The following is a 14,435-nucleotide window of genomic DNA, read 5'->3' as shown; positions in this document are numbered from 1 at the left end:
TATAGAAATGAACAAGTTAAATGCAAAAAACCGCATCTTGATTGCATTATTGGTTTCCCTACGATTCATTCTCAAAAAATAGTATCAAAAACGAACCCATAAGGTAGACGACCCTCTTGCAGCCTTTGAAAATCGCATCAAATTCATGCCTCTTCACGAGAAATGGTAACCACCAATGGGGATTGAAAAAGTTCCTTAAATCCGTTTGTTTAAAAGTCCAAACAAAATCTCTTCATAAAACATAGTTTTGCACATTTGTGTCCATACATATATTCATATAATAGTCTCACCAGTCCTGGTCCGGTCAATCATAGTCAGAATAAGTCAGTTTGCAATCATATCATAGACTTTACTTGTCGGGCGCATAGGCATAGGCGTACGGCGATACTTTCATTTCGACGACTCTGGAAATTAGGTCATTGCCGCACTTGCACTTTATATATTATGTGTGCACTTTTCAGTTCTGCTCACAAACACTTAGTACGACTATATGAATATATGAATCACACAATGCACTTGTTGTCAGCTCTTGTTGGCCATTATTATTTTGTTTCGCAACATGTTGCGCCGATCCAGGACTCGTTTTATCGGGATGTTCGCCTTGGTCGATGGTGTTTGACTCTTTTTTTTGTTGTTTTGGATTTCGGATTTTTTCCACCGGCGAGTCTTCTCAGGGGTCGTCAAAGGTAAAGTCAAAGATCAAAGGTCTTGTTCGAAGGCAATTTTGATAGAATTAGCAATCGGGTTTGCAAATGCGAGGGTAATTTTTTGCGCGTTTTTGCTGTTGTTTTGTAGTTGGAACCTGTTGGTTTGAGGAAACAGCAAGTCGCAAGATGGGATTTTGAAAACTTAAGGGCCTCTTTTCGGAAAACATGTATACTGGGCCAGCTAGTATATGTATATATATATAATAAATATATTTTCATCATTTTTTTTATTGTTTTGAGTATTGTATTAAAAATGGTCATAAGTTGTAACTCTGGAATGGATACAATATTTCGGAAGTAGTGAAGTGGTCTCGAAAAGTTGGCAATTGATATACACATGATTTTAGCACTCCAAATAATTTGAGTTTAATTTAAAATGAGTATATATTATGAATCTAGACTAATTAAGCAATTTTTTGAACTACGGACAAGTTATAGAATTTTTTTTTTCGTAAAAATAGCGACTGTTAAATAATATTTTTCAACGACAATTTTTTGTTCCTCGATTTTTTTGAAAATAGTAAAGTGTCAACCATTATACACATTTATATAATCATAAATCATAAATTATATATTTATAATAGCATTAAAAATATGTATAATATTTGAAAACAACAATGTAATTAAAATCATACTTCAAATACGACATGATCGGTTTGTCATTGTAATTAGCATTTAGAAATAAACCTTCATTAGAGAATTGCAGTAATTGCTGATTAATAACTTCTATAATAATCGTTCACACAGTGGATTATGTTAAACAACGCCTAAACAAATATTGTTTTCACAATTTCACTCATCATCATATAATATTTGTGTTTGAAGAACTTCATGTAATTAAAATTAACATACATTCAATGACTGCTTTTATTTTTTTTTTTACTTTTTCGCTGGCGATATAATCTCATTCTATGAATAGCTGTAATATCTGTTTTGCCTAGAAAATATTTTCCATTTTAATGACTTCAAAGATTTATAAAAACTACGAATAATATAGAAATAATTTCTAATCAATAAACTTACGTTTAGTACACGGCACAAATGTTTAATTTGTTCTATTATTTTCAAAGAACAGGGAAAAATATTCTTGTGATTCAGACGTTTTTCATTAAATCAAGATTTGTACTACGATGTAACTTTAAAATGTTTATTTATCTATGCCGATTTCCTTGTTGATATCGGTACGCATACAACGTCGATTTCGGTATGCATACAACGACAGATCTCTATTCACATACGCGACAACTAATCACAATCGACCCATATAAAATTGATATCATCGAGACCGAATGACGAATCATTGGCACACGACTCCTATCTTATCTGCCGTAACGCACTTGCGTTGCATTTGTACGGATTTACAGTCTAGTTGCGCCTAAAGAAGTTTTACTTCAAAACTGAGTTAACATTTGTGGCACTTTTTGCCCCGTATCTTTGGAACGGCTAGACCTGCCTTCGCTAAAAACTAATCAGCACGTCTCCTTATCAATACGAATCGAATGGTAAATGAATCATTCAAATCGGTTGATGGGCGTTCCCGAAATCGTCGACGAAAATTTGTATCTGGATACCCCACACATATATATATACATTTTTTTCTAAGGTATGCCAAAATGTTCAGACACCTCTGAAACGTGAAGATACATAAAAATTCTTATTTTCGAATTTTTTGCGATTACTATAACTTGCCCTACGGGAAGTTAATAAAAACTCTTTTACATACTTTGATATTGATAATCTGCAAAAACCGATTTCTTCAATATTGCATTTTATCCCCGACACATCTGCTCACCAGGACTAGACACAACAGCATCTTATGTTTTTTATTCCAACAGCAAAACATAATGCAGATATGTGTATACTACCTCAGGTAATAAATTCGCTACATTATAGCGGACCCTGTCAATTAAGATCGCAATAAAAAAAATTCAAAACGAAAACAATATAATATGAATGTTTTTAATAAAAACATTCTTTCGTGTCTTCGAATCGAATCGAATTATTCTCTCGATGGTCAACAACCAACATCGTCGAGCGAGAACTCTCCTTCTGGAGTTCATAAACGCTACGGGGGTCAGCAGACACGAAAATTATACAAAAAGCCGGCGAACGACTCAAAATAAGAAAAAGTATCGAAAACAAAGGCTGGAGCAGGCGTGGTAAAGGATTTGTGCAGAGGGCCACAAAAGTAGATATATTCGGGCGGTAGTTGATGATTTTCGGATTTAGTAGAGCTACTGATACGAGAGAGAATATGATACTAGAGATCAAAATAAGATACTTTCCTGAAAAAAAAACACCTCTAAAATGAATTCTAATGTCCTGTGCATTGACCAAAAGGTAAGAGTTAAATGAATTCTGAGAGGTTTTTCAAAATTTTAGAGGTATGGTTTCTTTAGCAAAGTATCTTATTTTGATCTCTAGTATCCGAAAATAATAAGTGCCGAAGCGACTTTTTTCGACCTATACAAATCGACCCGCTCTAATCTTGTATATAAAATTCTTCTGTACGGGTGTATGAATTGATACTTCTTCTAAACGGTTATTCGGATCTTGATAATTTTTTTTAGAGTTTGTCAAAGGAAATTTTTAAGATTTAATGAACGATAAGATTATAGTAATATTGTAGAAATAATAGCAAAATTATGAAAAAAAAACACTTATTATTGTTTGACATTGAAAACATTTCAACGGTCATTTGCTAGAAATGTCAATTTAGAATTTACTTGAAATTTGAATTTAGCTGAAATTATGAGCCATGACAATATTAGAATATAATATATATTCATGATTGGCTTTAGCATACGTGGTCAAAGATTCGTGTAGGGGCCACAAAAATTTTCACTTACTTAGACGATTAATTTTTTTTATATATCTTTACGTTTTGAAGGTTTCTGAACATTTTGGCATACGAATAATAAAAGTTACACTATTTATATTAATCTTTTTGAAATCATTTAAAATTCCTTCAATATTTCATTATCAAGAAGTTCGTTCCAGCAATTTGCCTTAGGGCACGATGCCTTGTACCACTAGTTCTATATTAATTCTGAACTCTGAAATGAACACTGATGTTATTAGGTAATATTTGGCTTTCAAAGAATCAGTTTTCTGTGATTTTTGACTCCACATAACTCCATAAATTATCCTGTGCCCCCATTATCGACCTTATAACTTTATTACCTCAAAGGATGACCTTTTGTCTAGAATTGACCTTTCTAAATTATGATCTAAACTTTTCTTTTAGGGCTTGTCCATGCTACTATGTTACTTCCATACTCTATAGAATTGTCCGGATGGAATTTTTTTATCGCAGTAATTTAACATAGTTCATTGGAGCGAAAAAGTGATACACCCTTCTAAGTATTAAGTTATTTTTAATCGCTGTGATATTCCGTAATAGGACTGACTGGGTTTCCGGAGAGGTTTTTTGTAGATGCACTTGCCAAAAAAAAAAAAAAAATCATAAAAACGGTAGTATAAACATCCACTATGAGCCTATAAATGAAGATTTTTATAACTTACGCGAACATTTCAAAATATTTTTATTTAATTATTATTTCAATATAGTTGTTTCAGTTTTGTCAGTAATTTATTAGATTATTGTTTCCATTGACCTAATTTTGAAGTGAACTCATTTTAGATGCATTGTTTTAAATAAACTGATACTGGCTCTTCCGTATATTGTGAATTATTTTAAAACAATGCAAGAAACTAAATTATTTTATAACAATATCTAACTTTACATACTCCTCAATTTAATTGAAGTTTTTTTCACATTTTGATCAATTGTCTTAAGGCAATAGTTTGAAGAACTTTGTGATATTCATTTGCTTGGGTTTTTTAAAAGCAACTCAAGGCTTTTGTTCCAGAGGCAATTTTATTGATATAAGAAAGTTTGCTGATTTGTCGTTATTAAAATTTCTCTAAAATTTTTCAAAATAAATATCACGTTTTTAGTGCTTGTTGAAGTTTTTTTACCCAATATTTTCAAATCGGTTCTAGTCGAGAGGTCAATTTACGATTTATGCCATTCCTAAATTTCACTTGATTCTATCTATTCGAAATAAATTTTAGTTCAAGTTGTAATAAGATCTATTTCACTCAAACCAAATTAACCAATTAAGTTTTTTTATTCCTTGATCATCCAAATATTTATATGACGAATTGCAATACTGTCACTACGAGCAAATAATTTCTTGTTTATCAGTTTAGAATTTAATTTCCAATAAAAAAACTCCAAATATTAGTAAATATTAAAAATATTAAAAGCTAGGCATTTTTGTCAACACATTTTATATTATTTTCATATTATCTTTACTGCTAGTATAAAATGTGCAATACTCGTCCATTTATTACTCCCATTAATTAAAATAAATTTTAATTAAAATATTAAACGTTGGGAAAAAAACTTTTACGTCAGCTGAACGCATATAACCACTCTGAACTTTTAATTGGCAATATTTTAAAATTATTTATAACATAATAAAACCATGAGCACTACTACTTTAGATAATTAGATTTTTATCTCGTATGCTAAAAATGTATATCAGGAATACAATTGCAATTTATAAAAATTTTATTATCTTGTAAAAAGCTATATCAGTTGAAGGTTTTGGACGAATTATCAGATGAAATATAATTATCATTTATACTAAAAATTATTTATATTTTTAAGAGATTTTTGGATACTTCTTTTAGTATTCGTATTCTACTAAAAAAACCTTTCAAATGATACCCCACATGCCATAAAAGATACTATTAAAAATTTTTGAAGTAAAACTTCTTTAGACTCTTCTGCTACAAATTCGCAAACAGTGTATATTTTGTGGACAAATCACATAGTTATTAGTATTCGCTACAAAAGTTTTACAGCTCACATATTTAAAAAAAAATCTGTTATTTTATAGTTACTAGTTCTATTCTTCGAAGAATTTTGCTTAATGTACATTCTTCCTAGAATTATTCAATTCTGTGATTGAAATCTTTTCGCTTGAAATATTGATTTTTTGTGACAACCATAAAACTATTTCTTATTAAATATTAGCCAATACATAATTTCGTTTTTCAAAGACAGGTGTGGTCATAGATATCGCCCACTAAAAAAAAATGTATTTATTTTGTGTATATTTTAAGATAAGATAAAAAATGCCAAGTAATAGCGTGGAGTTATTTATGAGGAACAAAAATACTCATAGACTTTATGAAAAAAAATCTATTTAAAAAATCAACCAATTTCTCCTTATTATATCTCTGAAAGAATAAAAGATACGTATAAAGGTTTACAAATGAAAATTCAAGGTCTTTTTCTGACTAATTATTGCTTTTTATTATTTTTCTGTTACACAAATATTGATAGAGTTATGATTGTTTAAAAGAGTGCACGGCTGTCCAACCAGAGTGAGATGTCAAAACTAGCTGTAAGTGGAATTCTGTCTTAAGGCAATTAAGGCATCGTGCCTTCAGGCAAATTGCTGGAACTTCCCGTACCAAAAATTATTAGTTTTTTTTAACGATTAACATTTTTGAAAAAATTTTACTTTGAAAAAATTAGATTTTTGAGAAACTATAAATTTGACAAAAAATTACTTTATTTTGAAAAAAATTTTTTAAAAAAACAATTTTTTTTTTAATTTTTTTTTTTTTGAAAATTTTTTTTTTTTTATTTTGACATATTGTGGAAGATCTGAACTTTCTTTTCAAAGCAATCAATCGTACTGCTTTAACTGCATAGGGACAAAATATAAAGCGCGTAAGCGCCGCGTCGCTGTCTAAAGCATAAGCATTGGTACGGAACCCATAGGAATGTAAACCAAATTTATACTTATTGTTAAAATCTCTATAAAATATCTGATATTTTATGAGCATATGTCTAATGATCATTTTTGACCGCCAAATGGCTCATTTTGTACTTTTTCCTCCATATCTCCGAATCCGCTAGACCTACCTTTATGAAAATTTGATCGGTTCTTTACCTTGTCAATACAAGTAAAATGTTTTTTGAATTATTAAAATCGGACGCTCCGTTCTCTTAAAAACTGAGTTACCGTTTTCGACACTTTTTGCCCCGTATCTTTGGAACGGCTGGACCTGCCTTCGCCAAAAACTAATCAGCATGTCTCCTTATCAATACGAATCGAATGTTCTTTGAAATATTCAAATCGGTTGATCCGTGTTCCCGAAATCGTCGACGAAAATTTGTATCCGCACATACATACACACACGTACATACATACACACACACACACACACACACACACGCACATACATCCATTTTTTCTAAGGTATGCCAAAATATTCAGAAACCTTTGAAACGTCGAGAAATGCAAAAATTTTCATTTTCGATTTTTTTGCGATTACTATTACTTGCCCTACGGGAAGTTAATAAGAGAAGTTTATTTAAATTTTTAAGCAAAATTTCTCAATTTTTTTTTTTTGAGAATACTAGAAAGACTTATGACTTTCAAACCAAAATATTTGAAAAATATTTTTCTAAAACAATTGTAATAAGGCCTTTGATCAGCGAACTAAAAGCAATTAGTCATAGTACAAAGAGAAAAATTAATCCATTTATGAATTTATTATGAAATCCGGTGACATTTTTACGAAATCCATTAATAGTTTTCTGAAGAATCATCATCTCGCAAAAACCGCTAAATAATCGGTTTATAGTAGGTACTTACTAATTTAAAATCATGAATCACGTTCATCGTAGGAGTGAATCACATGATCACAACATGAACTGACTCATACTGTTTTATTATATGTAGTTTGAAATGAGAGATCAATCACCTGCATCGGATAATTGATTATTACTCGATGTACACATACGTACATGGTAATAGAAGATTTTTTTTTACTATTTGGGGCTTAGAAATTTTGTTTTCGAATTCTATTCAAGAAGACCTTTCAAATGATACCCCACATGCCATAAAAGGTACGTAAAAATTTTGAAGTAAAACTTCTTTACACTCATCTGCTACAAATTCGTAAAAAGTGTGGACAAATGGCATAGTTATTAAAGAAGTTTATTCAAAAAATTTAAATTGTGTTTTTTTTGCAAGTTTGGGTGTCGTTTGAAAGGTTCTTTTGACGATGATGATGTTTATCCACTTTTAATGAATTTGTAGCGAACGAGCTTAAAGAAGTTTTACTTCAAAAATTTTAAATTTGGCATATTGGGTACCGTTTGAAAGGTTTTTTTGAATAGAATCCGAATACTAAAATTAACTATGAAGTTTATCTACTTTTAATGGATTTGTAGTAAACGAGCTTAAAGAAGTTTTACTTCAAAAATTTCAGATTGTATCTTTTATGGCATGTTGGGTATCGTTTAAAAGGTCTCGACGAGTAGAATACGATTTTCACAAAACCGTGATTGTATTGTAATAAAAACTAAAGTAAAAACGGTATTGTAAGAAATGAAAAATGTTATATTTTATTGCAAAAAATATTAGAATTTTAAAACTCACTGATTATTTTCTTCAAATATGTCAAGTGTGCTACTTATGTAGCAAATACTAAAACTAACCATGTGATTTGTCCACAAAATATACACTTTTTACGAATTTGTAGCAGAGGAGTCTAAAGAAGTTTTACTTCAAATATTTTATGATTGCTAGTATTATGGCATGTGGGGTATCATTTGAAAGGTCTTTTTGAATAGAATCCGAATACAGAAATGAGTTTCCAAATTTCTAAAAACTGAAAATTTTTACACTTTTGTGCAAATTACAAAGAAACGGCTCCTTGAGATGTCCGCATTTTTTCACGTTTTCGAGCGCGCGGATCAATCGATTTGAATGGTTTAAAATATTCAATCCCTATTGATTGGTAGAAGAAGTAATTAGTTTTTGGCAAAGCAGGTCCAGCTGTTACGGAGATACAGAGCAAAGAGTGCAGAAAATACAAATCGTGTTTTTGAGAGAACGGAGTATCAGGTTTGAATGATCTAAAAAAACATTCAATTTGTAATGATTGGGAGAAGAAGTGGTTATTAATTTTTGGCAAAGATAGGTCCCGCCATTACGAAGATACAGAGCTAAATGTGCAAAAAATGGCAATTTGTAAAAAACTTTCTGTTTGTATTGACAAAACAATTACTTTTCAGGATAAAAAATTATTACATCTTTTTTAATTTTCCATAAAATATTTTTGTAATTTTGGATTAAAAATTCAAAAAATTACCCAGGCTAAGCACAGTCTAAGCGCCACTCTGGTACAAACGTTTACCCAAGTGCGTTTAGACTGTTTATGTACTGGAGAACTTTTTCAATTTTGTGAAAACTATTGAAAAATTCGAAAATGCCGCCAAGCTAAGCACAGTATAAGTGAAAATGTCGCACTGAATTATTTGCAAATGCGTTTAGACTGTGACTATGCGGGAGCACTTTTTCAATTTTGTGCAAATTAGGCAACTATTTTTTTTTTGAAATTGAATTCGAAATGAAATGACGATTGTTAATGTTCTGGAGATAAATTGATTTATTTATAATTTACATTTGATTTGCTCAGATATAACAAACAAGATAGCAAAAATAATGAAAGTTACTACAGTATTTGTAATAATATATTTGAAAACGTTTAAAATTTCTCGAACATTTTGTTACGATTCCAGCAATTTGCCTTAAGGCACGTTGCCATACACCACTAGTTTTTATTCTCTGACGACGCAACAAGTAGACTATTGATTTCCTTAAAATTGAATTAACAAATATGATTCTTTTTCCCTCTTCAGATGGAGGTAGCAACAAATCGTCATCAGGCACGCCTCCAAATCTGGCGGCGCCTTCAACATCGAACGCAAGTACAAACGGTGTCGCCTCTTTGACCGAACTTTGCGCCCGCTGCGTCGCCTCTCATATCCCTTTCGAACTGGTGGAAAGAGTGTTTCCTCCGGTTCCGGAACAACTGCAGCTAAGGATCGCCTTCTGGTCGTTTCCTGATAACGAGGAAGACATCAGGCTGTATTCGTGTTTGGCCAACGGTAGCGCCGACGAATTCCAGAGAGGAGACAACTTGTTTCGGATCAAGGCGGTTAAGGATCCTCTTCAGATAGGTAATAATAATAATAATAATATATATATATATATATATATATATATATATTTATCTTATATATAAAAATGGAGCTTTCTTTCATATGTCTAAGTAAAACTTGAAAACGGCTAAACCGATTTGGCCAGACTTAGTCTTGAAAAATTCGTGCTAATCAGTAGGTTGTCGGAAAGGTGAGAGACATTATTTCAAAATCGCGTAGAAACTTTACATTTTTAATTTGAAAATTTTTGTAGAAGCGTAATTTGAATAAAACAATGGACGGTGGCTAATACGTCAAATGTCAAACGTTGTTCAATTACGTTTAATAGGATGTTTTACGTGAATATTATAAGATTATGATTAAATTGTAGTAAGTAGTTTTGTTTGTAGTTTTATTTATATACAAAAACGTTAGTAAACGGGCCGCAAGTGTTACTAGAGACTCAAAATATCAACTTTTTTGAAATGTTAATTTAAAAATGCACTTTTTGGCATATTTTTCTCGAACACAGTGCTCTGAGAGATCTCATTTGTATAATTATATACTAATTGGTATTTATAAAACATTTTCTAGGTTATATTATTTTTTATTTATGTTTTTTAAATTTAGAACCTAAATTTGGTATCGATCAAAGGGACATTTTGTCAAATAACATTTTCCCAGTCATAATTTCCCAGAATTTATCGAAAAATAGATAGTAATTTATAAAAGTCCGGGGTTGAAAAGATCCATCACCGATGTATCAAAAACCATCATTGTTGCCGTCAAAAGTTTAACATTGTTTAACAACGATATTTGAAAGTAGAGGGAAAAAGATGTATAACCAGCTATAACCTTGATTCTTATGACTCTGCTATCGGGAGATAAACGGTAATCTTTGAAAATCCGTAATAAAAGTATTGTCTTCCGTTGGTAGTTTTTTGGCATTAGTTAAAAGTGTAATTATTTTGTAAAATACTTTTAAAATTAAAATAAGACATTAAACCTGTTCATTAAACAAAGTCTTGAAAGACAGCAAAAAGCACATTTCTACAATGATGAAGTAGCTGGCAGTTTTACTGAACCTAGTCAGATAATTGTTCGGTTGAAATGTATTATTTGTTGTGATATAATTTAGAATTGCTCAAAGTCAAATTGGACTTTTGTGCCTCGCCCTGCTCTTCATATATACGTTTGATTAAATTTACTTTCATTCATTACTTGAAACTTTTCAAAAAGCAGGTCAAAGAAGAAATACTTAATTCTTTTTTTATATCTCCTGGCAGAAATTTGAAAAATTTTTATAAGCTCAGTAGTATTATTTATAATTATACACAAAATCCAGTATCCAAAAAGAAGCTGAAAAACTTGAAGAGTAATCAATAAGTCGGAAGGCCAAAAAAGACTTGGACTGGATTATGCCATGCTTTCTATAGAAAGTGTATAAAATTTCCAGTTTGATTGTATTGACAAAATATAGACAAACTAATGGGGTTTATTGTTTTGATAATACCTCATTGTATATAGCATTCAAACATTGTATATAGCATATTAAATTTTTTGAGGCTCCAGAAATTGTTTAGAATATACCTTGCTTAGCAAAACAACATTTGCCGGGTCAGCTAGTATAATATATTATTTCAATATGATTCTAAATATTACGACGTATCAAAAAATCTAACATGTGATTAATGGACGCCCCTTGATTTGCAATAATTTAATATTTATCTTCAGGTTTTCATCTCTCGGCTACCGTCAATTCGGTTCAACCGAGAGGACAGTTTAACGTTGCTGTGACTTTTGATCGACGGAGAATTTCATCCTGCAATTGTACATGTACATCTCTCGCTTATTGGTGTTCTCACATCGTTGCAGTATGTTTGCATCGTATTCATTGTGTAAGTACGGCCAGAAATTATAAACCAGAGTCGATTTCTTCATATGATCTTTTCTTTTCCAGCCAAATCAAGTATGTCTCCGCGCCCCCGTATCGGAGTCTCTCCAACAGCTTCAAAGAGACCAGTTACAAAAGTTTGCTCAGTATTTAATAAGCGAGTTACCTCAACAAATTTTGCCCACTGCTCAAAGACTTTTAGATGAATTGCTCAGCTCCCAACCGACAAAAATTAATACCGTATGCGGCGCACCAGACCCGACGGCAGGTGCAAGTGCCAGTGATCAAACGTCTTGGTATCTGGATACCAAAACCTTGCATGATAATATTAAGAAGATCTTGATCAAATTCTGTGTTCCTGCTCCTATAGTTTTTAGTGACGTGAATTATTTGAGTACCACAGCGCCTCCGGCCGCTGCTGAATGGAGCAGCTTGCTCAGGCCTCTGAGAGGCAGAGAGCCTGAGGGAATGTGGAATCTTTTGTCTATTGTTAGGGAAATGTTTAAGAGAACTGATAGGAATGCTATACCGTTATTAGATATTATAACTGAGGAATGTATGGCTTGTGATCAGATTTTGGTGTGGTGGTTTAGTACGCGTGTGGCTTTGATGTCTGCGGTTTCTGGAGGCGGCGGTAGTCACGGCGGAGGCGGTGGGCATTCCGGTAGAGGCGGTCAATCATCCAACAGCAACGGTGGTGCACATTCAAATGCTCACGCGTCTCAACACGCCTGCAGTTCCTTATGTGACGAAATAGTTGTTTTATGGAGATTGGCTGCTCAGAATCCAGCCTTAGCGCCCAAGGAACGAGAAATGCTTAAAGCTCAATTCATCAAATGGCATTTAAGAATCTTGGATAAAGTTGTCAAAGCTCGTGGATCTAGTACAACAACCACCACAAGCTCTCACAAATTATCAGCAAGTCACCACCATAACAACAGTCACCATCATAATCATCACCACCACCATCATCATCATGGAAGCAGTGGAAGTGGGAGCAGACCTTTATCAGATTTGGAGGTATTCACTGGATTTAAGCCTGCTATTGAAGCTTGTCATCTTGATTGGGATGATTATCCGATTCCTGGTGTTACACATAGTGCTGACACGAATCCTGTATACCATTGTCCTTTTACGTGTTTCAAAAAGCCTGCAGATTCTGGGAAGGGTGATGTTAATCAAGTTAATTCGAGTCAAGTTGTGCTTAGTAATCAGCATCCACAGGATCACTACAGGCATAATCATCCAAAGTCTTTGGGAAGGATGGATTTGCAACAGTGGAGGCACCATCAACCGTGCAATACTTTCAGAGGTAAGTCTTAATTAACTTAAGAAAAGTTATTGTAATCGTTCAAAAATCGTTAAAATTCTTGATCTTTTAAATGAGCGAAGTTCCATTTGCCCTTTCTCTTTCCATAGATCGCAGGTCAATTAGCACTTCTCTTGCAAATGTGTGTGTATGTATGTATGTAATATGTATGTATGTATTTTTGTACGTATGGATAGACAAGATTTCGTCCACGGTTTTCGGGCGCACAAATCAACCGATTTTAATGGTTCTAAAATTATTCGATTCCTATTGATAGGGAGATGTGCCGATTAGTTTTTGGCAAAGGCAGGTCCAACCGTTACGGAAATACGGAGCGAAGAGTGCAGAAAATAGTAATCGAGTTTTTGAGATTACGGATCATCCGATTTGAATGATCTAAAAAAACATTCAATTTGTAATGATTGGGAGAAGAGGTGATTAGTTTTTGACAAAGGCAGGTCTAGTCGTTTCGGAGATAAGGAGCTAAAGTTGCAAATAATGGCTGTTTTTGAGAGAACTAAGCATCCGATTTGAATGATTCTTTAAACTTTCTGCTTGTGCTAACGAAACGATTGCTTTTGGGTAAAAAATTATTTCAAAAATGTTTTTTTTCGTATATCGAAAATATTTCGGATTTTAATTTTACATCTAGTTAAAGTTCTAGAGCTCACTTATATACTTCAAATAAATAATTTTAACTTAGCAATTCAGTTTATAATATTATTATAATATTTTATTTTTTCTTAGAAATATGAGATAAGGTCCTTCAATTCTAACTCGGCTTGATTAAGTTTTGTTCATTTACTTTTCTGTAAACATATATAAGTTCCAGTATTTATAATAATCTATATGAAAACATTTAATATTTCTCGAATATGGTACGATGCCATACACCCCACTAGTTTTAATTTCGTTTAATAATAGCAAATGGTTATGTGCCTAAAGGATTTTTCAATTATTCTTATTCATCTGTTGTTTTTTATTTCCATTTGCGTCTGATAACCATTATTCACCTTTTTATGGATTTCTTTTTATATAATTCCTGGTCCTGTGCTTTGACTTTCAGTTGCTTGTATTTTCTCTTCTCGCCTATATCGTCAATCATCTGCATTCTTCGTCTTTCCAATCCTTTTAGACCTTCTATTTTATCTTCAAACCAGTTCATCATATTCATGGACCGATTCTGCCTCATAACAGACAAATGTTATGGCAAGGCTATGTTATGAAGAACCTCCATACTAAATATTGACATATGGGGTGCGGCCAGTAAATCGAACATAACTATTCTACAAAGGTTCCAAAATCAAATTTTGAAAGAAATCGTAAACGCTCCAAAATACGTTCCCAATTGGTTGATATATCAAGATCTCAGAATTCGAACTATAGAAGAAATTAGTCTTTACTGCACCAGATACAAAGCTCGTCTAAGTCGTCATCCAAACGTATCAGCGTCAGATCTGCTCAAGCCTTTACCACCAAAGCGTCTTAAAAAAAGAATATGCAATG

At 32.3% G+C, this 14,435-nt stretch overlaps 1 protein-coding gene across 1 annotated transcript in view; it reads left to right on the top strand.

The window, feature by feature from the left end:
* The window catches only part of LOC113386963 (zinc finger SWIM domain-containing protein 8-like), a 63,332-nt gene that overhangs the window by 48,189 nt on the left and 708 nt on the right, over positions 1–14,435 (top strand). The window contains exons 2-5 of the mRNA XM_026624722.1: positions 9,472–9,765; positions 11,461–11,624; positions 11,687–12,542; positions 12,633–12,932. Of these exons, the coding sequence (XP_026480507.1) occupies positions 9,472–9,765; positions 11,461–11,624; positions 11,687–12,542; positions 12,633–12,932 (1,614 nt within the window). The remainder of the gene's footprint in view (positions 1–9,471; positions 9,766–11,460; positions 11,625–11,686; positions 12,543–12,632; positions 12,933–14,435) is intronic.

This window comes from Ctenocephalides felis, unplaced genomic scaffold (assembly GCF_003426905.1).
Source record: "Ctenocephalides felis isolate EL2017-DRISC unplaced genomic scaffold, ASM342690v1 CF-g0.4_SCAFFOLD_03571, whole genome shotgun sequence".
Taxonomy (NCBI): Eukaryota; Metazoa; Arthropoda; class Insecta; order Siphonaptera; family Pulicidae; genus Ctenocephalides; species Ctenocephalides felis.
Note: the sequence above shows the minus strand (reverse complement) of the source record. Positions and strands in the feature narration are given on the sequence as shown.